The sequence below is a fragment of the Marmota monax genome, unplaced genomic scaffold (assembly GCF_021218885.2).
Source record: "Marmota monax isolate L192 unplaced genomic scaffold, Marmota_monax_Labrador192_F-V1.1 WCK01_AAM20220418_F8-fsc00134, whole genome shotgun sequence".
In the NCBI taxonomy this organism is placed as follows: Eukaryota; Metazoa; Chordata; class Mammalia; order Rodentia; family Sciuridae; genus Marmota; species Marmota monax.
This window is the reverse complement of record NW_026692281.1, coordinates 2,845,778-2,868,851: the sequence shown is the minus strand read 5'-3', so window position 1 is coordinate 2,868,851 and position 23,074 is coordinate 2,845,778. Positions and strand designations below refer to the sequence as shown.

Here is a 23,074-nt window from a genome sequence, read left to right as displayed (position 1 = left end):
ATAAAAATCCTATAATTTTAGGTTGCAAAAGACCGGGTAAGATAAAGCTGGGAACTCCTGATCATATCAGAAATTGGAGGTAAAACTTCTTTGCTCTTTCTGTCCAGGATAATCCCTTGTGTGAAGAACCTCTATGCAAGTTCTACGACTCCTTAACAAAGTAGAGTTGAGGAGTACTTTTCAATCTATTCCAGAATAATCCCAGGAGATATGTTAAGAAGGGATTCTGAGGCTAGTGGTATAGTTCGATGGTAGAGTACAGATTTAGCATGTGTGAGGCCCTGGGTTTGATCCCGAGCACCAAATACATACATACATACATACATACAATAAAATGAAAATGTTTATTTAAAAGTAAAGAAGAAGTCCAGTTCTGTCTGGCTCCTTAGAGAGAAGAAGCCTTAGAATGATTAGCACTTAGTAGGCCTACAAAAGGAAGACAGAAAGAAAAAAATCATCCTGCAAGTAAGATCCAGCAACTAGGATATACCTATTATATCATGCCATGGCAAAGTTAGTCTGTTATCAAGTATGAAAACAAAAGGAAAAACAAGATACACTGAGCTGATATGTGTGGCTTTTGTTGGTAGGTATTTTTTATCCTGATATCACATGCACAATTTGTACATGCTAAATTCTCTGATGTAAAAAGTAATAAGCTTAGAAAAAGAAAAATTATAAGAGAGAATAAAGACACCTTCTATAACCAAGAAAAGAATTGGAGTTAATAAAATCACCTTTTTCTATCTGTGTTTACCATGTAGTTTTCACCTATCAAATTCAACATAAACTGAAGAATCTGAAAAAAAAATCATACAGAATAATTAATTAGGACATCATCTTTGATATTTAAGGAAATCAATAAGTAAAGAGGAAGGTAGAGACCTCATTAAGCACAACTAAATATTTTTTTTTAGAGAGAGAGAGAGAGAGAAAGAGAGAGAATTTTTAATATTTATTTTTTAGTTTTCAGCGGACACAACATCTTTGTTTGTATGTGGTGCAGAGGATCAAACCCGGGCAGCACGCATGCCAGGCGAGCACGCTACCGCTTGAGCCACATCCCCAGCCCAACACAACTAAATATTAAAATTTAGTTGTGATTTATTTAATCTTTACCTTAAAAGTCTGAACTGAGGGGCTGGGGTTGTGGCTCAGGGGTGGAGTGCTTATCTGGAATGTGTGAGGCACTGGGTTTAATCCTTGGCACCACGTAAAAATAAATAAACGAAAAAATATTTTTTTAAAAAAGATTTATTGATACCTGTGTTAAAAGTTGCTGTTGCTTGCAGTAATTCTGTCTTAGCTCTGTCACTTCAAACCAAAGTGTTGCATATTTCCTACAACATTAACAGATTCCTCAAATGAAGCAGGACAGAAATGTTTCTGTAGAATTTTGAATATATATATACAGACACTAGTATGGCAATATGTAAATCAATGGATGTGTAACTGATGTGATTCTGCAATCTGTATATGGGGTAAAAATGGGAGTTCATAACCCACTTGAATCAAAGTGTGAAATATGATATATCAAGAACTATGTAATGTTTTGAACAACCAACAATAAAAAATTTAAAAAAATAAAATAAAAAATAAATAAAATTAAATCTAAGGATTTAGGAGTCTTCAGGGTTCTGAGTAATCAGAAAAGAAACAATATATAAATAAATATTTTACATCCACCTAAAAAAAAGAATTTTGTATATATATATCAAATATTATATTGAGTTGTCTGAATTAATAGTATTTAAAGTGTTCTTCAGATTATGAGACTGACTCACTGTCTACTGCGTTAAGAAAGCAGACTAAATCTAAGTACCAAAATAATAACCCAAATAACTTAATCAGGCCAAGGACCTGAACAGACACGTCTCTCAGAAGATGATATACAATCAACAAATATATGAAAAATCTTCAACATCTCTAGCAATCAGAAAAATGCAAATCAAAACTACTGTAAGATTTCATCTCACTCCAGTCAGAATGGCAGTTCTTAAGAATACAGACAACAATAAGTGTTGGCAAGGATGTGGGGAAAAAGGAACACTCATACACTGATGGTGAGACTGCAAATTGGTGCAGCCAATATGGAAAGTAGTATGGAGATTTCTTGAAAAATTGGGAATGGAACCACCATTTGACCCAGCTATCCTTCTCCTCAGTCTATACCCAAAGGACTTAAAAACAGCATACTACAGGGACACAGCCACATCAACGTTTATAGCAGCCCAATTCACAACAGCTAAACTGTGGAACCAACCTAAATGCCCTTCAGTAGATGAACGGATAAAAAAATGTGGCATATAGACACAATGGAATATTACTCAGCAATAAAAGAGCATAAAATCATTGCATTTGCAGGTAAATGGATGGAGTTAGAGAAGATAATGCTAAGTGAAGTTGGCCAATCCCAAAATACCAAATGCCGAATGTTTTCTCTGATGTAAGGATGCTGATTCATAGTGGGGTAGGGAGGGGGAGCATGGGAGGAGTAGACTAACTCTAGATAGGGTAGAGAGGTGGGAGGGGAAGGGAGGGGGCAGGGGGTTAGAAATGATGGTGGAATGTGATGGTCATTATTATCCAAAGTACAGGTATGAAGACATGAATTGGTGTGAACATACTTAGTATACAACCAGAGATATGAAAAATTGTGCTCTATATGTGTAATAAGTATTGTAATGCATTCCACTGTCATAATTAAAAAATTAATTAAAAAATAAAAGTCTCAAAAACATGTTCTTCATGAAGATTGGCACCTCCCATTATCCTGCCTGAATATTTCAGGCTTAAAATCTAATACTTTTCAAACTTTGTCAGTGAATTAGTCCATACAGATATCACACTAATTTTTCCCTTTTTTGTATGTGGTGCTGGAGACCAAATTCAGGGACTTGTCCATGCTAGTCACATGCTGCACCACTGATCTACACTTCTGTATCACACAGTAATTTTTTTGAGAGCAAGACTACTATTAAGGTAGTCTCTTCTAAATGGGAGAATCTGAGAATCATTAAAAACCCATATACTTCTTTATTTTCATTTTTTTAGTTGTAGATGGATATAATACATTTGTTTATTGATTGATTGTTTTCATTTCTTAAATACATGACAGTGTATTATGTATAATATGTGTTCTATATGTATAATACAATTCTTATTATACATATAGAACACATTTTTTCATATCTCTGTATATAAAGTATGTTCACACCAATTCATGCCTTCATACATGTACTTTGGATAATAATGACCATCACATTCCACCATTATTGCTAACCCCTTGCCCTCTTTTCTCCTCCCACCCCTCTACCCTATATAGAGTTCATCTATTCCTCCCATGCTCTCCCCGCCTACCCCACTATGAGTCAATCACCTTATATCAGAGAAAACATTCGGCATTTGTCTTTTGGGGATTGCCTAACTTCACTTAGCATTGTCTTCTCAAACTCCATCCACTACCTGCAAATACCATGATTTTATTTATTTGTTTGTTTGTTTTTATGTGGTGCTGAGGATCAAACCCAGTACCTCACACGTGCCAGGCAAGCACTCTACCACTGAGCCACAACCCCACCCCCACAAATCCATATACTTCTAATGTAGTCATAACATTCATAGGATTAAGAATAGAGAAATAGTTCATAAAAGGCTGAAAGAACACTTAAAACTCTAGGATGGTGGATTTATGCCAAACTAACACATCTATACTTTCACTGAATGGTATGACAAGAGACACTTTGTAGCAGATTAAGAGACTAAATTTCCTATACAGAATGACTTTTAAATGTGTTCTAATACAATCCAAATTCCACAATGGGAAAGTATCACAAATTTTGGGCCAGAAGAAACCTCAGAAGGCCATCTAGTTCACTATTGCCCAATATTTTCTGGTCTGTTTTACCTATAAAACAAGCCAGAACCCACTGGAGGATCATCAACCACATGATGTATCTGTAGGTTATGGTTAACGTTTAACAACAGGCTGATATCCAGAATTAATATGAAGGGTTGGCTCATGGTCAATGTCAATGAAAATCTGGGCTTATATTCAATGTTGGTGAAAAAGCAAGAAAACTACTTCCATTCTCCTTACTTCCTCACTCTTTTCTCCCTTGATGAATAAGAAAAGTTTAATTTACTAAGTCAATTACAAAAGATTGAATCATGAAATTAAAGGTACATTTGCAGTTCATTGAAAGATTTGGAAAGGAGTTCAAGTTTAATTTGAATACTGATGAACATTTACTGGAAAATATTCACATACATCTCCTCTAAGAAAAAATAGGTTATAATTTTTTTATCACAGGTATTATTTTGAGACTGCTTAACCATTTAAATTTTGCCTTTGAACACTATATTCTGAATAAAGGTTAGAATAACTGCATGCTATATTCTGTACATGGTAGCTCCTCAGAAAGCAATGAGATACATCTTAAAGTATGCATTTCACAGAACATTTTTAAAAACTAGTCCAAGGAAAGAATTAGCCAGGAATTTAGGTCAGGTTACTTAAATATAAAACCTATATATTTTTCTGTTTTCTATTGTCAAATGAAAACTGCTATCTGCTATACCACTCATGCTTGCACAGTTGTTTTGGATGCCAATAGTTTATTTCTGATTTATACAGTGATCTTCTAGTCAGCCACAATTACATGATCTGAGCCACTGGCACATTAGCAGCAGTACAAACACTAAAGCATTTGATTCAGTGCTGCGGTTTAACTTGAAAGAAACCTCATTAAAGTGCCATGGAAAACAAGAGTTCAGTTTCTCAACTCAGAAGCAATCAACCTTTAAACCTTGGAAACAGACATTGGAAATCTTGATAAACACCCACTTTTTCAGTTTTGCAAATTTGGCATCCATGTTACTCTGCTTGTCTGTCATATCCTGCACTTCACTCATTATTCTCTGCAACTCACGAGGGTAAGTTTTGACATTCTCAATTTTCATTGTTGGCACCTAAAATGAAAACAGAACACAGTTGGGCTGGTTAGAAATTTCACATACCATCAACTCTCCATTATTGGCACTAATAGAAGGGAAAAGATGTATGATTAATCTAAAACAGTAGACTGAATTCTATAAATGTGCCTTTATTGTAGCACTAAGCAAACTATGCCTCATATTACAGTTATTACATACATTATCATCTCTCCCACTAATTGAAAGATAGTCTCCTTCTATCCTTCTCACCATTACCTAGAACAATACCTTACACAGAGGAGACCTGCAATAAATATTTCCTAAATTCAGCATATGTTGAGTACAATTTACACATTAACAATAGTGCAAATATGGGTAAGTCACAGTTTCTATCCCTAAAGAATTGAAAAAGCCTACAGAGAGAATAAAGTATGTATTATAGCAAAACAGAAAATCTAAAAGACAATTATACATGACTTTGACACATATGGAAGTATATTAACTTAGATAGGCACTCTCATAAATATATTTCATTATATTTAAGTTTTAGCTCTGACCCTCACCTAGTTATTTCCTGTTGGGAGCTATTATGATCAGTGTTGGGGAGGGGCTTTAGATTATGGATAATCTACAATGTGGTTAATTCTCAGAAACAATCCAAGTCAGACTATAGATTCATTTTATAGGCCTGCTGTGATAAGTGCATACTGCAGTATGTATTTTATAAAAAGAAGCATCATGCTAAGAAGGCTTTATAATTTAATGCAGAATAATGTCTATAATAACATTGTTGTAATTATTTCCACAGGTGGTGATTGAACAGGCTTTAATGATTTAGATCTCTGCTGTTGGTGGGAGTATGCCCATAAGGTGCATTATCATCATATTTATTAGATCTTTAAAAACTCTCACTCATTCATTATCTCATGGTGTACATACAATAAAAGTTTTTAATCAACATTAAACACAGATGAGAAGTAACAAAAAAAACTTTAACAGAATAAAGCAACACATCATGTTACCAATTTCTCTAAAATGAATCTTTACGTCATGCCACTAATATGAGTGAGACTGGCTTCTAGCAAAGAAGAAACTAGAGGTTCTAGGACTCTTAAGTTGAAACTCTGGAATTCTGAACAAAAGCTTCCAGTATATTTTTACCTGCTGTAAACTTGTCTAAGGACTAAGCTGACTATCAAAGATTGCTTATATAAATTTTACAGATCAGAAGAGTGGCAATGGTGGCACATGCCCATAATCCCAGTGACTCAGGAGGCTGAGGCAGGAGGATCACAAGTGCAATTCCAGCCTCAGCAATTCAGTAAGGCCCTAAGCAATTTAGTGAGACCATGTCTCAAAACAAAATGGGCTGTAATGTTGCTCAAAGGTAAAGTGCTTCTGGATTCAATCCCCAGTACTAAAATTTTTTTTAATTAAAATTAAATAAATAAAAAAAAAATTTAAAAGATCAAGAAAGTTAGATGTTTAGACACAAATAGATGGCTATCTAGGAAAAGCAGTATGCAATAAATGGCAATTGAGTGGCACAGATAATAAATTGTATCAAGAGTCAGAAGAAGGTACAATTATATTTGCAGTGAAACAGATACCTGTTTTCATTCTTTAATAAATGAAAAAATTGCTTGTCCTCTTTGTAGGCCATAACCTGGTCATCTTCTCTGTGGAGGGTATGTATCATTTCCCAAATATTCACAAACCAAAGAACTTAAAAGTTAACAAGTATACTTATACAAGAAAAACACATTTAAAGTTTTTGTTTATTTAAATAAGAAATTAAAATAAGCCAGGTGTGGCGGTGCATGCCTGTAATCCCAGTGGCTAGGGAGGCTGAGGCAGGAGGATCTTGACTTCAAAACTAGCCTCAGCACCATAGCAAGGCCCTAAGCAACTCAATGAAATCCTCTCTAAATAAAAGATAAAAAGGAGCGGGGGATATGGCTCAGTGGATAGTGCTCCAGGGTTCAATCCCTGGTACAAAAAAAAAAAAAAAGAAAGAAAGAAAGAAATTAGCCTATACATGAGGCCCTAGTTTCAATTCCAAGCACATAATAATAATAATAACAACAACAACAATAACAACAACACTGTTGAGTTCATATATCTAAATATTACTCCGAATGAGAGCAAAAAGAAGTTTTCAGAAAGTGGGCATGGTTGTGCATGCCTGTAATTCCAGCAGCTGGGAATGCTAAGGCAGAAGAATCGTGAGTTCAAAGCCAGCATCAGCAATAGTGAGGTGCTAAGCAACTCAGTGAGACCCTATCTCTAAATAAAATACAAAATAGGGCTGGGGATGTGGCTCAGTGGTCAAGTGCCCCTGAGTTCAATCCTCAGTACAAAAAAAAAAGAAAAAAAAGTGCTCAGTAGTATATTTACATGGCTTATATTTGTCACTTGGGAAATCCCAAGTGACTCCTTTTTCAATGTATGGGATAATTATTCATCTTTTTTTTTTTTAAACTGGGGATTGAACCCAGGGGTACTTTACCACTGAGCCATATACCCAGTCTTTTTAATTTTTTTTTTTTTTTTGGTTTGAGACACAGTCTCACTAAGTTCCTGAAGGCAGGGTGAGGCTGGTCTTGAATATGCAAACTTCCTGTCTCAGCCTCCTGAGTCACTGGAGGCAAATGCCACAGTGCCCAGCTGATTCATCTTAATTTAGCTTTGTTCTTCATTCTTCTACCTCACAGAATGGGAAGGTCATTCCAAGGTCACCACATCTAAGATGAAAACTATGGTTTTATTTATATGGCTTCTATTTGTCAATATTTATCATATCAGAATTTAAATTTGATAAAATTTTGAATATTTATTAATTTCTGGGCACACCTGTAATCCCAGTGGGTTGGGAAGCTGAGACAGGAGGATCACAAGTTCAAGACCAGCCTTGGTAAATTAACAAGGCTCTAAGCAACTTAGTGAGATCCAGTCTTAAAGGGGAAGGGGGGAGACTGGGGAGACAGCCCACTGGTGAAGCACCCTGGTGTTAAATCCCTAGTACCAAAAGAAATTTACAATAATATGTACATTATGTATTAATATTAGAGTGATGATGCAATCAGACATCATGTAACCTTGGAGATATTCCACTGTACTCAGGAAAGAATAAAGAGTGAAAAAAGCCAAGAAATCTTTGTATTATTAAGAAAATAGTTTCAATCTCACAGGTCCCTGAAAAAATGTCTCAAGAAAGTTAGGGTGTTCACAAATCATATAATGAGAACCACTAATCTAAGTGATAATCCAAATTTTCTGGTTTTGATTTTGGTCTTAAACTTCCAGTACACTGATGTCATCTATACATAGGTTCATGCAAAGTATCTACATACATAGACATCTCATGAATGGAAAACTTTATTACTATTCTGCCTTGACTAATAATTAGCTCTGGGAGTGAACAGGCAAGTTCAGCAGTTATCGTGTATGTTAGGAAAAATATAAATAGTTACTAATTTATAATTTAACCTTGTCTCTTCTGCTTACTTGCTAAAATGTTATATTCCCATCTGCAGGAGAAAAAGATGAAATGGCAATAAAATATACCAAGGAAGCATAATAATAAGTCTATAGATAAACTGATATCTAAAAGTCATCTTTCTAGAGAACTAGAAAAAGTACCTAGCAAATGAATTTCCAATTGCCAAATTCCAGCAACTTGACCCTTAAAACTTACAAAAACTGAAATATTTAGATTAAGGAAAAACTAGCCACTGCCCAAAATGCTACAGAAGAGTTTGTGGCAACAGTCCCCTTACCTTGCGCTTGATGTTTTCTAGAAGGCTGGATCCTCCCTTTTTGAAGAATGGATGTTGAAATTCCATAGTTAATGTCTTCCTTTGTAAAACCTTTCCATTTTCCATTGCAAGCACCTTTCGGAAACCATCTAGTGAAACAAAAACACAAAGATAATAGAATAAACTCTGAAAGGAAAGCTAGAATCACTAGAATAAATAAGAAATAATGTGAAATATTTTACTGGACTACACACTAAATTAATGTACCATAATAGCCTAATTTTAAACTTGAGAAGTGAAATCTCAATAGCTTATTTTACTTTGTTTATATGAAAAGATATACGATTTTAGAGTACTAGTGTGAAAGCATGGACCATTGAAGATCTATATATAATTCTCAAGACCCATATTAAGCAATAGCTTCAAATTTCTGCAATATTCCCTATATGTAGTGATTTTATTATCTCAAAGATAACAATGGGGAAAAAATAGTGATTTGTTTCATCCTCTTTTAGTGTCTTTCTCACCCTTTAAAAACCATGAAAAGGAAGGCAGTATGAGAAAGGAGAAGCTTGAGACACTTGGAGAGATGACAAACTAGATCACATGCTTCTGAAAAATCATGAACGAAAAGCCAAATAATCCAATTAATAATGGACTAAAGATATAAGTAGAGATTTCACAAAAGAAATACAAATGATTAACAAATATATAAAAAATGTTCAACATGTAGTTATCAGGGAAACACACACCAAAACCACCATGTGATATTACATCACTCCAGTAAAAACAGAGATTATCAGACAGTCAAAAAATAATGTGTGGGCTGGCACATGAGAGGCATTGGGTTTGATCTTCAGTACCACATTAAAATAAAGGTATTAAGTCCAGCTACAAGTAAAAAATATTTAAAACAAATAATGTGCTGGTGAGAATGTGGTGAAAAGAAAGCTCAAAACACTGTTAGTGGGGTATAGCCAGTACAGAGGCTCCATAAAACATTAGAAATAGATCTACCATAAGATCCAGCAATCCTTCTGAGTGTATATCCAAAGGAAAATAAAAACCAGCATACTAATGAGATTCCTGCACTTCCATGTTTATTGTAACACTATTCACAATAGTTAAGATAAGGAGTCAACCTAGGTGCCCATTACCAGATGAAAGGATAAAGAAAATATGGCTTGTATATAAAATGTAATATTCTTCAGCCACAAATAAAAATAAAATCCTGTCTTTTGCAGCAAAATGGATAGAAATGGAGGGCATTATGTCAAACATTATGTCAGACACTGAAAGACAATGTTTTTCTCTTATATGTGAAAGCTAAAAACATGGACCTGAATGCAGAAAATAATGGTGATTACCAGAGGTTTCAAAGTGGTAGGTGGGTTGGGAGGGTGGGTTTAAGGAAGTTGGATAATGGGTACTAAAACATAGCTAGATATCAGGAATAAGTTCTGGTGTTCTCCAGCTCAGAATACCTTAATGTATATTTTGGGAAGATACAGAAGAGAGATCAAATGATCCAAACATAAAGAAACATAGGAGGGAGAAAAGCTAATTACCCTAATTTGATCAATGCATGCTGTATATAGCTGTTAAAATATCACGCTGGAATACAGTGGGACATGTTTGTGGTCCCAGTTACTGAGGAGGAGGAGGCAGAAAGATCACTCGAACTAAGGAGTTCAAGGTCAGCCTGAGTATAGAAACTAAGATTCTGTCATATATATATATATATATATATATATATATATAATGTGCATTTGTATTATATAGTATGTATTGTACACAATATATAATATATAATGCATATGTGCAATATAATATTGGATATTATATAATCTATGTAATATAATATCATATATTATGTAATGTATATAATATATGCATTATGTAAATACTATTACATATTATATATCAATAATTTATATCTCACTGAACTCCATTAATATGTACAAAAATAGATGCTAAGTAAATAATAAAGTAAAATGAAAGCAACAACAAAAAATCATCCTCGTGGGGGCTGGGGATATAGCTAAGTTCATAGAGTGCTTGCCTAGCATGCACAAGGCCCTGGGTTCAATCCCCAGCACCACAAAAAGAAAAAAAAAATCATCCTCATTATTTTTTTTAAAGAGAAAACAGAGGTAATTGTGTATGAATGAATAGGCATTTTTTATTTTGCTTCTTAGGGTCTACTTTTTCTAGAACTTGAACTGCAGAAAGTACTTGTTTCATTAATCATTTTTTAAAAATATTTATTTTTTTAGTTATAGGTGGACACAATATCTTTATTTTATATTTACGTGGTGCTGAGGATCGAACCCAGTGCCTCATGCATGTTAAGTGAGTGTTCTACCACTGAGCCACAACCCTAGCCCCTCATTAATCATTTTTAATATTGAAATGCCAGCATTTTTCTTATTACCTATTTTCACTTGTGAGCTTAAGCAAAATGTTACAGGTCTCATTGTCACCACTGCAATACATATACTGTGATAGAAGCATAAACTGTGTCAATTTAGCCACACTGACCAATTTTAGACACTGATTGACAGTGCCTATTCTCATCTAGAATGAGGGTTGAGACAAGGTCTTGATATGTTGCCCATGCTATCCCCAGACTCACAATCCTCTTGCCTCAAGCTTCTGAGTAATCCTCAAGTGGGATTACAGATTTGTTCCACTGTGTTCAGTTTATATGTAATTTTATTTTGTACTAGTGATTAAATCCAGAGTTGACTTACCCACTGGGTGACATCCTTAGCCTCTAATTATTTATTTATGTATTTAGAGGCAGGGTCTCTCTAAGTTGTTTAGCGCCTTACTTAGCTGCTGAGGCTACCTCCAACTTGCAATCCTGCCACAGCCTCCCGAGTTGCAGGGATTACAGGCATACCCCACAGTGTCCTGCTTTTATATGTTTTTTATACATACACACATACACACACACACATACATATTAGTTGTAGATGAACACACAGTATCTTTATTTTTATGTGGTTGTGAGTATCGAATCCAGTGCCTCACACGGAAGAGGCAAGTGTTTTACCATTGAGCTATAGCCCCATTCCTTATATGTCTTTTTTCTTAAATTATTTATTTATTCTAATTCATTATACATGATGGCAGAATGTAATTCATTTCATATTACACATATATATCACAATTTTTCAGGTCACTGATTGTACACGAAGTATTTTCACACCATTCGTGTCTTACATACATGTACTTAGGGTAATGATATCTAACTCACTATACCATAATTCCTACCCCTTTGCCCCCTCCCTGCCCCTCCCCACTCTTTGCCCTATCTAAAGTTCCTCCATTCCTCCCATGCTTCTTTCCCATCACCATTACAAGTCAGCATCCTCATATCAAAGACAAGGCCTTTGTTTTTTTGGGATTGGTTAACTTCACTCAGCATTACATTCTCTGACTCCATCCATTTACTTGCAAATGCCATGATTTTATTCTCTTTTAATGCTGAGTAATATTCCATTGTGTATACATACCAAAATTTCCCTATCCATTCATCTATTGAAGGATATCTAGGTTGGTTCCACAATTTAGCTATTGTGAATTGTGCTGCTATAAACATTGATGTGGCTATGTCCCTGTAGTATGCTGTTTTTAAGTCCTTTGGGTATAGACCAAGGAATGGGATAGCTGGGTCAAATGGTGGTTCCATTCCCAGTTTTCCAAGGAATCTCCATACTGCTTTCCATATTGGCTGCACCAATTTGCAGTCCTACCAGCAATGTATGAGTGTCCCTTTTTCCCCACATCCTTTCCAATACTTATTGTTGTTTGTATTTTTGATATCTGCCATTCTGACTGGAGTGAGATGAAATCTTAGAGTAGTTTTTTTTAAGTTATTGATAGACCTTTATTTTATTTATTTATATGGGGTGCTGAGAAGTGAACCCAGTGCCTCACACATGCCAGGAAAGTGAGCTACTGCTGAGCCCCAACCCCAGCACCTTAGAGTAGTTTTTATTTGCATTTCTCTAATTGCTAGCAATGTTGAACATTTTTTCATATGTTTGTTGATTGATTGTATGTCTTTTAATGTAAGAAAAAATGTCACAAACATGACTGCATAACTAATTCAGAGAAGGTATAGTTGGAACTAGTAAGGCATACTATTTGAAAAAGAGGAATCAGGCTGGGGCCATAGCTCAGTAATAAAGTACTTAACATGTGTGAGGCCTGAGATGCATTTCTAGTACCTCACATACACACATAGCACAACTACAACTGTCAACTGTCACTTACCAGGTGCAGTCATATGTGCTGATTAATAGGGAGTTGGGAAAAGATGGCAATGGCAGCATGAGTTATTTCAAATAATGGTTTAAACTAGACATGGCTTACCCATTCTATTTCTTTTTTTAATACCTTTATTTTATTTATTTTTATGTGGTGTAGAGGACTGAACCCAAGGCCTCGCACATGCTAGGTGAGAGCTTACCACTGAACCACAACCCCAGCCCCCTATTTCTTTTTTAAAAAATAGTTGTAGATGAACATAATACCTTTATGTTATTTATTATTTTATGTGGTGCTGAAGATAGAACCCAGTACCTCACATATGCCAAACAAGTGCTCTACCACTGAGCCACAACTCCAGCCCACCCATCCTATTTCTTTAATTTCATTTAGGAATCTGGATTTATGAACATATTCAGAGATTCATAGTTCACAGAAACTAAGGAAGGGAAAAATTATATCAGTAGCTATTAGCCACAGTATTTATAAAATAAAAATACTGTTTCTGAAACATTATTTAATGTTTTCTCTTATATTAAGAAATCTAACATTCCTTTTCTGCCTTCCCTCAGGAAGACATCTAAAAAGATTCTGTCCTATACCAAATTGTGAATAATATATTTTTAAATGAGCTGATTAGAAAGTGAATCACATCCTTTATGCCATCATAGACTAACAGCAATAGTTGGTATAGTAAATCTCTTTCGTGGACTTGAAACATCACTCATAAATTTTTGGGGGGTAGCAAAAGGGAAATTATTATCCTATATTTGAACACAAGTCTGAAGAATGACTAAAATTTATGTCTTTAAATTATTTGTCCTTACTTTCAAAGTTTCATAATTAAAAAGATCAGCATATTTTAAGAGAAGTTAAACTTTTTCTTAATGTCATGAGGAATCTCAATATACCTTGCTAGGGAGAAATCAACAGCTGATATCCAATTGAGGGCAATCTCAAATTTAAATTATTTCTTTTGAAATATTGCACTCTGGGCATTTATACATCAATTTTTCTACATAGTAACTACTTTCTTTTTAAGGCCTAATCAGCTTTTTATTTCCTAGTTAACCTGGGACAATAAAGTGTTCTTCTATGGAAAAAGCTACAGTAGCCTACATCCAGATCCCTCCACTGAATTAAACTTAATATGGGAATAAAAGAGATCTTTGCTGGGCCCAGTGGTGCATGCCTATAATCTAAATGACCAGCCTCAACAGTTTAGTGAGACCCAAAGAATTTATCAAGACCCAGTCTCAAAATGAAAAAAAAAAAAAAAAGGCTGGGGATAAGGCTTAGTGGTAAACATCCCGGGTTTCAATGCCCAGTACTTAGAAGAAAAAAGACAGAGAGAGAGAGAGAGAGAGAGAGAGAGAGAAGATTTTTTTTTTCTTCATCATGTCAGAGGGTGGTTTGGGGATAAAAACTAGGCCACATTTATATTAGAGCTACATCCCTAGATCCCTTGACCTTTTATCTTTAAGTGTTGTATCATTCTGTCTTTGTTAATATTCTTAATGTAGTTTGCCCTTTTTGTCCTAAACCTGATTTTCTCTGCATTAATTTCAGCTACCTATGTGCAAAAACTTTGAACACCACCTCATTACCTAAAAGAGTAAGAAATCCCAAATTTTGAATTATTGAATTCCACGCAAATTATATTTTCACATGTGAAACAAGGTGATAATACAGTATTATCACACCTTAAAATTCAACAGGGTAGTTAGGACCCTCCTGAGTAGATCATCCACTTGTGCCCTTATGCTTGCATCCTGAGTATGTTTGCCTGATAAGTACACCAAGGAACATTTTCTAGGTCATATCTGTCCTCCATGACAAAGCATGTTATACACAGTTCAGAAAGTCTAGGTGTTCACTATAATAATAAACCTTCAAAAAATTAAGTGTACAAGATACACAATAAATCTACACATGACAAACCCACAAGCAATCTCACACTAAATGGGAAGACATGAAATCTTTCCCTCTGAGATCAGGAACAAAGAAGTATACCCACTTTGACCACTTGTATCCAATAAACCACAGAAATCCTAAGCAGAGCAATAAGGCAAGATAAAGGAGTAAAAAGCATAATTTGGAAAAGAAGTCAAATATTCCTGTTTGCTGCCAACATTGTCTTTAATATATAGAAAAGCTAAAGACTACCACTACAACTACAAAAAGAAATCAGCTGGAACTAATAAATGAATCCAGTAAGGCTGCAGGATATAAAATCAACATACAAAAATCAGTAGCATTTCAAAGAAGAAATACAAATGGTCAACATATACATAAAAAATATTCAATATTCCTGGAAATCAGGAAAAACGAAAATCAAAACCACAATGAGATTCCATCTCACTTCAATTAGAATGTCAATCAACAAGAACACAAATACATGCTGGCAAGGATGTGGGAGAAAACACAGGCTTATATAGTATTGGTGAGACTTCAAATAAGTCTTGAAAACCAGATAGAGATTCCTAAAAAAAAAAAAAATAGGAATGAAACCACCATATGAGTTAGTTATCACACTCCTTAGTATATTTCCAAAAAGATCTAAAATCAGCAAATTATAGGAATGCAGCCACATTAATGTCTATAGCAGTCCAACTCACAATAGACAAGTTATGGAACTAGCCCAGATGCCCGTCAACAGATGAATGAATAAAGAAAAAGTGGCACATATATTCAATGGAGTTTTATTCAACCACAAAGAATAATGAAATCAAGGCATTTGCCAGTAAGAGAACATCATGCTAAGTGAACTAAGTCAGACCCAGAAAATCAAGGGTTGAATGTTTTCTCTCATGCAAAAACTACAGCAAAGTAAGGGGGAAAAATGACGGGTGGTCTGACTTTGTAAGGATAGAGGGAATATCAGTGGAGTAGAGAAGAGAGATTGAGGGGGACAATAAGAGGGATGGAAAAGGGGAAGAAATGTGTAATGAATTTGACAAATGTTATGTACATATATAAATATACAACAGTGAATTCTACTTTTAGGTATATCTATATAGCACCAATAAGTAAATAAATAAATGGAAGACTTGTAGAGCAGAGGAAAGGGAATAGGGGGAGGATAGAGGGAAAAGAAGAGGTACTGGGGACTGAAATGGAGCAAATTCAATTCCATCAATTTATGATTATGTCAAAATAAACCCAACTGTTATGTATAACTACAATTGCACTAAAAATGCATTTTAAAATAGTGAGCTATATAAATAACAAATCAGGCAACTGATTCCACTTAGAATAGCTACCAAAAATTGCCCAGGGATATATTTAAGTGAATAATCTCTAAATTGAAAACTAGGAAACACTAATGAAAGAAATTGAAGAGGACACAAATAAATAGAAAGATATCCCATGTTCATGGGCTGGAAGAACCAATGATGTTAACATGTACATGCTATAAAAAGCAACCTATAAACTTAATGCAATTCCTATTAAAATATCAATGGTATTCTTTTCAGAAATACAAAAGAACCTCTAAAATTCTAGGGAACCACAAAAGACCCTGAAAAGTCAATGTAATTCTGGATCAATAAGATCAAACATAACCATGCATAGTGGTGCCCCCCACCCCCAATAATCTCAGTTACATGGGAGGCTAAGGCAGGAGGATCAGAAATTTGAGGCCAGCCTGAACAACACAGTGAGACACTGTCTGTCTCAAAATGAATTTTAAAAGGGAGCTGAGCATATAGCTCAGTGGTAGAGTGATGGACTACCATGTGTGAGGTTCTGAGTTCAATTCCCAATACAAAGAAAGAAAGAAACAAACAAACAAACAATGAAAGAAACAAAGAAAGAAGGAAAGATTGATCAAAACTGAGGCATCATCACACTACCAAACCTCAAAATATAATACAGCTGGGCACAGGGGTGGTGCATGCTTGTAATCCCAGCTACTCAGGAAGAAGGAGGATCACAAGTTTGAGGCCAGCTTTAGCAAGACTCTGTCTTAAAAATAAATAAATAAAATTTTTAAATCTGTGGTATACTTTAGTGGTAAAGTTCCCCTGAGTTCACTTCCCAGTACAACAAATGATGACAATGATGATAATACAAAGGTCTAGGAACCAAACGAACATGATAGTGGCATAAAAAACAGATACATAGATCAGTGGAACAGAAGAGAGAACTCAGAAAAAAATCCACACATGTACATGATCTTCAACAAAAGTGTCAAAAATATACACTAGGAAAAGGAAAGTCTCTTTAATAAGTGATACTGGGTAATTGGATATCCATATGAAGAAGAATAAAACCGGAGCCCCTATCATTCATTATACATGCAAAAAAAAATCAACTCAAAATTGAATAAAAAGCCAGGTGTGGTAGCACATGCCTGTAATCCCAGTGGCTCGGGAGGCTAAGACAGGAGGATCACAAGTTCAAAGCCATCCTTAGTAAAAAGCGAGGCATTAAGCAACTCAGTGAGACCCTGTCTCTAAATAAAGTACAAAATAGGGTGGGCATACGGCTCAGTGGTTGAGTGCCCCTGAGTTTAATCTCTGGTACCCACCCCTCCAAAAAAAGAATGAAGAGACAACCTAACAAATGGGAGAAGATACAAAATACAAAATATACATCTGACAAGAAGTTAATATTTAGAATATGTAAGGAACTCAATTCAATAACAAAATAATCCAATTTAAAAGCAGGCAAAAGACTTAAACAGACATTTGAGAAGATGTACAAGTGACCAACAGGTATATAAACAAATGCTCAACATCACTAATCATCAAGAAAATGCAAGTCAAAACCACAGTAAGATTTCACCTAACTCTTGTTAAAGTCGTTATAATAACTATTATAAGAAAGACAAATGATAACAAATGTTAGTGAAGATGTGATGAAAAGGGAGCACTTGCAGACTGTTAGTAAGAATGTATATTAGGCCAGGAGCAGTGTTGCAGGCCTGTAATCCCAGCAGCTCCAGAGACTGAGGCAGGAGGATGGCAAGTTCAAATCCAACCTCAGCAACTTAGTGAGGCCCTAAAAAATTTAGCAAGACTCTGTCTCAAAATAAAAGGAAAAAAAGGGCCTGGGGTGAGATGAAACCTTAGAGTAGTTTTGATTTGCATTTCTCTAATTTCTAGAGATACTGAACATTTTTGATTGATTGTACATCCTCTTCTTAAAAGTGTCTTTTCAGTAACTTGGCCTATTTATTGATTGGCTTATTTGTTTTTTGGTGTTAAGATTTTTGAATTATTTATATATTCTAGAGATTAGAGCTCTATCTGACATGCATGTGATGAGAATTTGTTCCAATTAGTAGGCTCTCTATATAATACTAAGTGATATTAGCCAATCCCCAAAAAACAAATGCCAAATGATTTGTCTGTTCTAAGGATGCTGATCCATAATATGCTGTTGGGGTCAGGGGGATGAGAGGATTAAAGGAACCCTAGATAGGGCAAAGGGAAGGGAGAGGAAGGGAGGGAGCATAAGGGTTGGAAAGATGGTATAAGGCAATGGTCATCATTACCCTAAGTACATGTAAGAAGACACAAAGGATGTGATTCTATTGTGTGTACAACCAGAGATATGAAAAATTGTGCTCTATATGTGTTATATGAGTTGTAATGCATTCTGTTGTCATATATAACAAATCAAAAATTTTTAAAAAGGGCTGGGGATGTAATGTAGCTTAATAGTAAAGTTCCTCTGAGTTCAATCCTTGGTACCAAAAAAATATTTATTAATGTGTCCATTATGGAAAACAATATGGAAGTTCCTCAAAACATTAAAAATAGAACTACCACATGACCCAGCAGTACCATAACTGGATATATGTCCAAAAGAAATAAGTATGCTGAAATTTTTGGACCGCTATGTATTTCAGCACTATTTAAAATAGGTTGATTTTGCTAAGTATCCATCCATGGATGAACAAATAAAATATGGCATATATATGAAATGGAATATTATTCAGTTATAAGAAGAACAAAATTCTAACATTTTATAATAATGTGGATTGAACATTATATTAAATGAAATAAGCCAGGCACAGAAAGACAAATACTGCATGATATTACTTACGTTTAAAATCTAAAAAAAAAAAAAAAAAAAAAACTGTTCTCATAGAAGTAAAAAAATAGAACAGTGATTACCAGAGACTGGAGAGGGCAGGGAAGCTAGAGGAATAAGGAGAGATTAACCAATGGGTACAAACATAATTAAATAGAATGAATAAGTTCTGATGTTTTTATTACATCATATTTAACAATAATGTAATATATATTTAAAAATCAATAGAAGGGGGTTTTAAATGGACTCACCACAAGAAATGATGATTGTGTGATATCTTGAATATATTGGTTTCCCTAAGTTGATCATTATGCAATATATGCATGTATTCAAATATTGCACTGTACTTTATAAATATATACAAGTATTATGTGTCATTAAAAATAAACATATGGCTTGGAGTGGTGATACACACCTATAATGCTAGCAACTAAGGAAGCTGAGACAGAAGAATCAAAAATTCAAAGCTAGCCTAGGCAAGTTAGTGAGACCCTGTCTTCAAATAAAAAAAAAAAAATTAAAAAGGGGTGGGGTTGTAGCTCAGTGTTGGAGCAATCCTGGATTCAATTCCCAGTACCTGGAGAAAAAAAAATGATAAACATGTGTTTGGTAAAAAAAATTAATAAATGAATAAATTTCATAAGAATGTTCTAGTATAGGAAAATGACAATTTGCTTTTTATTTTTATTTTTTTAATTTTGGGTACTTAGGATTTAACCCAAGGGCTCTTTACCACTGAGCTATATCCCCAACCCCTCTTAATTTGTTTTGAGATGGGGTTTCCCTAAGTTGCTTAGGGCTGAGGCTGCCCTCAAACTTGTGATACTCCTGCCTCAGCCTCCTGAGTTGCTGGGATTAAAAGCATGCACCACCATACCCAGCTACTATTTGCTTTGAAATTAGAACTATCTTTGAGGTTTTCTTGTTATATGTGTCAAAGATAAAAAGTTAAATTTAGGTAAACAGAGACTGGCCCTTTTGAGAGAATGGGATTAAACATAGGCAGCTACAAATCTATACCTAATCAATTGGAAAGAGTTGCCAGAACACACACACACACACACACACACACACACAATTTTTTTCTGGTACTAGGATTGAAACCAGTGGTGCTATATCACTGATCTATATCCCCAGACATTTTAAGTTCGTTTTGAGACAGGATTTTCCTAAATTGCCAAGGCTGGCCTTGAACTGGCGATCTTCCTGCTTTAGCCTCTGGAGTAGCTGGAATTACCGGCCTGGGCCATCAATGGTGTTTTTAAAAGGTATGTATTCCTTTCAGGAATGAGTTTCTGAAGCATTATTTCTCCCTCATGTGGTAAGAGGTTTGGCTTTCATTTCCTATTCCTACATCCTCTATCAGAGCAGATAGCATAAAAGCTAGTCACTTGAGGGGTATTTTTTTTTATTAAGTTTTAACTTTTATTTTGAGAGAGCTTGCTAATTTGCTATGGGTCTTGCTAAATTGCTGAGGCTGCCCTCTAAATTTTGATCTCCAGCCCCAGACTCCCAGAGTCTCAGATTACAAAATATGCCACCATGCTCCACTTAGAGGGTTCTTGTTTTTCTTACTGAAGACTGATAGATTTTTTTGTTTGTTTGTTTTTGTTTTTGTTTTGTGGTGCTGGTGATTGAACCCAGGGCCTTGTGCATGCAAGTCAGGCACTCCACCAACAGAGCTATATTCCCAACCTGATAGATAGTTTTAAAGATTTATTCCTTTCCATTTGAAATGTATTCACAGACCAAAAGGCTAAACATATCCCATGACACTCCACTCTACAAATGAATTTTCTTATCATTCATCCACTTAACAAACATTTATTAAACACTTAACTTCACCTTGCATAACTAGTTGGCTGGGCTCTTAGAGGAAATACAAATCAATAAGATGAAATTCCTATTTGCAAGAATCTTAACAGTCTAGCAAGGAAGACAAACACATTTATAACTACAGTAATGTAGCATGCTTGAATGCTAAAGTTATAGCATGGACAAATGTTTGAGAACATAAAGGAGGGAACAATGAATTACTCCCAGAGTAGATGGAGATATATCAAATATCTTTAGATCAACACTCACAAAACAGGAAAATCCAGAGTGGTCTTCCTGGAAAACAAATTTGTCAAAAGAATAAAAATACTGTCATAGAATTATATAGGAAGAAAATCTGCACCAGAACAGTTGATCCAGTACATGTTGCTTTATTTTAAAACCCCTGCTAACATGTTGAACCCAGGAAAGGGAGAAAAATTAAGAAAAAAAGAAAAGAAAAGTTAAGGCTTTGAGTGGATGATCATCAGCAGATGTAGTTTTCCTTGACATCTGTAAGTTCTCAGGGAACAAAACTGTGAGAAACAAACACGTTCACAAAAGGCTTTTTTATTTTTTTTCATGAAAACAAGGATTTAACCCAGGGCCTCGAACATGCTAGGCAAGTACGGCAAGTAAACTACATTCCCAGACCCCACACAAAGGCATTTCCAAAGCAAGAGTTTTCTGAAAATTAAATCAGAGAGACATATAAATTCAACAATTAGGAAATGCATGATTAATAATTGTTATAATTGTACTCAGCTGGGCATGGGGGCACATACTTTTAATCCCAGCAATTTGGCAGGCTAAAGCAGGAAGGTAACATGTTCACGAGACCCGGTCTCAAAATTTAAAAAATAAAATAAAAAGGGATGGGGCTGCAGCTCAGTGGTAGAGCACTTATCTAGCATGTTAATCCCCAGCAACCAACCAACCAACCAACCAACCAACAAACAAACAAACAAAAACACTGCACTCTATCTAGATGTCTTAATACTGCTTGCTGATAAATAACAACACTTTCCCAAACCTTTATCATCTAAGAAGTCACAACTTTTTAAAGGAGACACACACACACACACACACACACACAAGCATAAATAAAGTAAGGTGTATGGGGTGGGGGGAATGGAGAGTGATTGCTAATCTGCACAAGGTTTGTTTTGGGTGACAGAAATATTCTAAAATTAAGATTGTGGCCATGGTTGCAAAACTCTTGTGAATATACTAAAAGCCAAGGATTTGGCCATTTTAATGTGTGAATTACAGAGTATGTGAATTATAGCTCAGTAAAAAAAGACTGACTGAGCTGGGTACAGTGGTGCACACCTGTAATCCACTCAGGAGGCTGAGACAGGAGGATCACAAGTTCAAGACCAGTCTCACCAACTTAGCAAAGGCCTAAGCAACTTATTCAGACCCTGTCTCCAAATACAAAAATAAAACAGGTTGGGGATGTGACTCAGTGGTAAAGCACCTTGGATTAAATCCCAGGTATATAAAAAAAAGACTGTTATAAGCACTGTAGTTTTCTTCTAAATGAAGTACTGTGGGCACATGTGGAAAGAAGAGATTAATTCTCACATATGAGGCTTTTTGAAGGAACTAAATTTGAGCTCGTATTTGAAAGATAAACAGAACTCTGATAAGCAAACACTATGAATGGAGTTGGAGAAGAAGAGCATTTCCTGCGAAGAAAGGAGCATGAAGAAAGACACTAATTCAGAAAAGTCTATGGCACTACTACACAAAGTATTGTTCAGGGACTCGTGCTGCTCTACAAACCATCTGTTATTAGTTGTAATGCTATAAGTATTAAAATTCATATTAGTCTCTTAGATAACTTTATAGTAACTCAACATTGCTCTGAAGTTAAAACATTAAGAATCTACTCTTATTATATTTTAAAAGTATTGCTTTGTAACAGATTGAAAAAAAAAATTGTTTTGGTATTGGTGATGGAACCCAGGGGCACTTAACCACTGAGCCATATCCCCAACCCTTTTTAATGTTTTATTTAGAGACAGGGTCTGGCTGAGTTGCTTAGGGCCTTGCTAAATTGCTCATCCTTGCTTTGAACTCACAATACTCTTGACTCAGCCTCGAGAGATGAATGCCACACTGCCAGTCCAAATTTTTTTCTAAATATATCTTTTACTGTGGTTTATTTGAGAAACACAGTTATAAGGCATGTAAAGACAGTAACTACCCTGTAGAGTGGAAAGATGTGTACACACACACAC

The 23,074-nt window shown here is 35.2% G+C and overlaps 1 protein-coding gene and 1 non-coding gene across 2 annotated transcripts in view; both read right to left on the bottom strand.

Annotated features, from left to right (window-relative positions):
• Positions 1-23,074, bottom strand: part of LOC124090067 (heat shock factor protein 3-like) — a 52,670-nt gene that overhangs the window by 14,012 nt on the left and 15,584 nt on the right. Inside the window, exons 3-6 of the mRNA XM_046440445.2 lie at positions 8,715-8,842; positions 4,847-4,971; positions 1,265-1,340; positions 738-799 (exon numbers count right to left, since the gene is read on the bottom strand). Of these exons, the coding sequence (XP_046296401.1) occupies positions 738-799; positions 1,265-1,340; positions 4,847-4,971; positions 8,715-8,842 (391 nt within the window). The remainder of the gene's footprint in view (positions 1-737; positions 800-1,264; positions 1,341-4,846; positions 4,972-8,714; positions 8,843-23,074) is intronic.
• On the bottom strand, positions 11,153-11,283 carry LOC124090079 (small nucleolar RNA SNORA1). Its single transcript, XR_006850943.1, has one exon. It is a non-coding gene; the product is annotated as a small nucleolar RNA SNORA1 (small nucleolar RNA).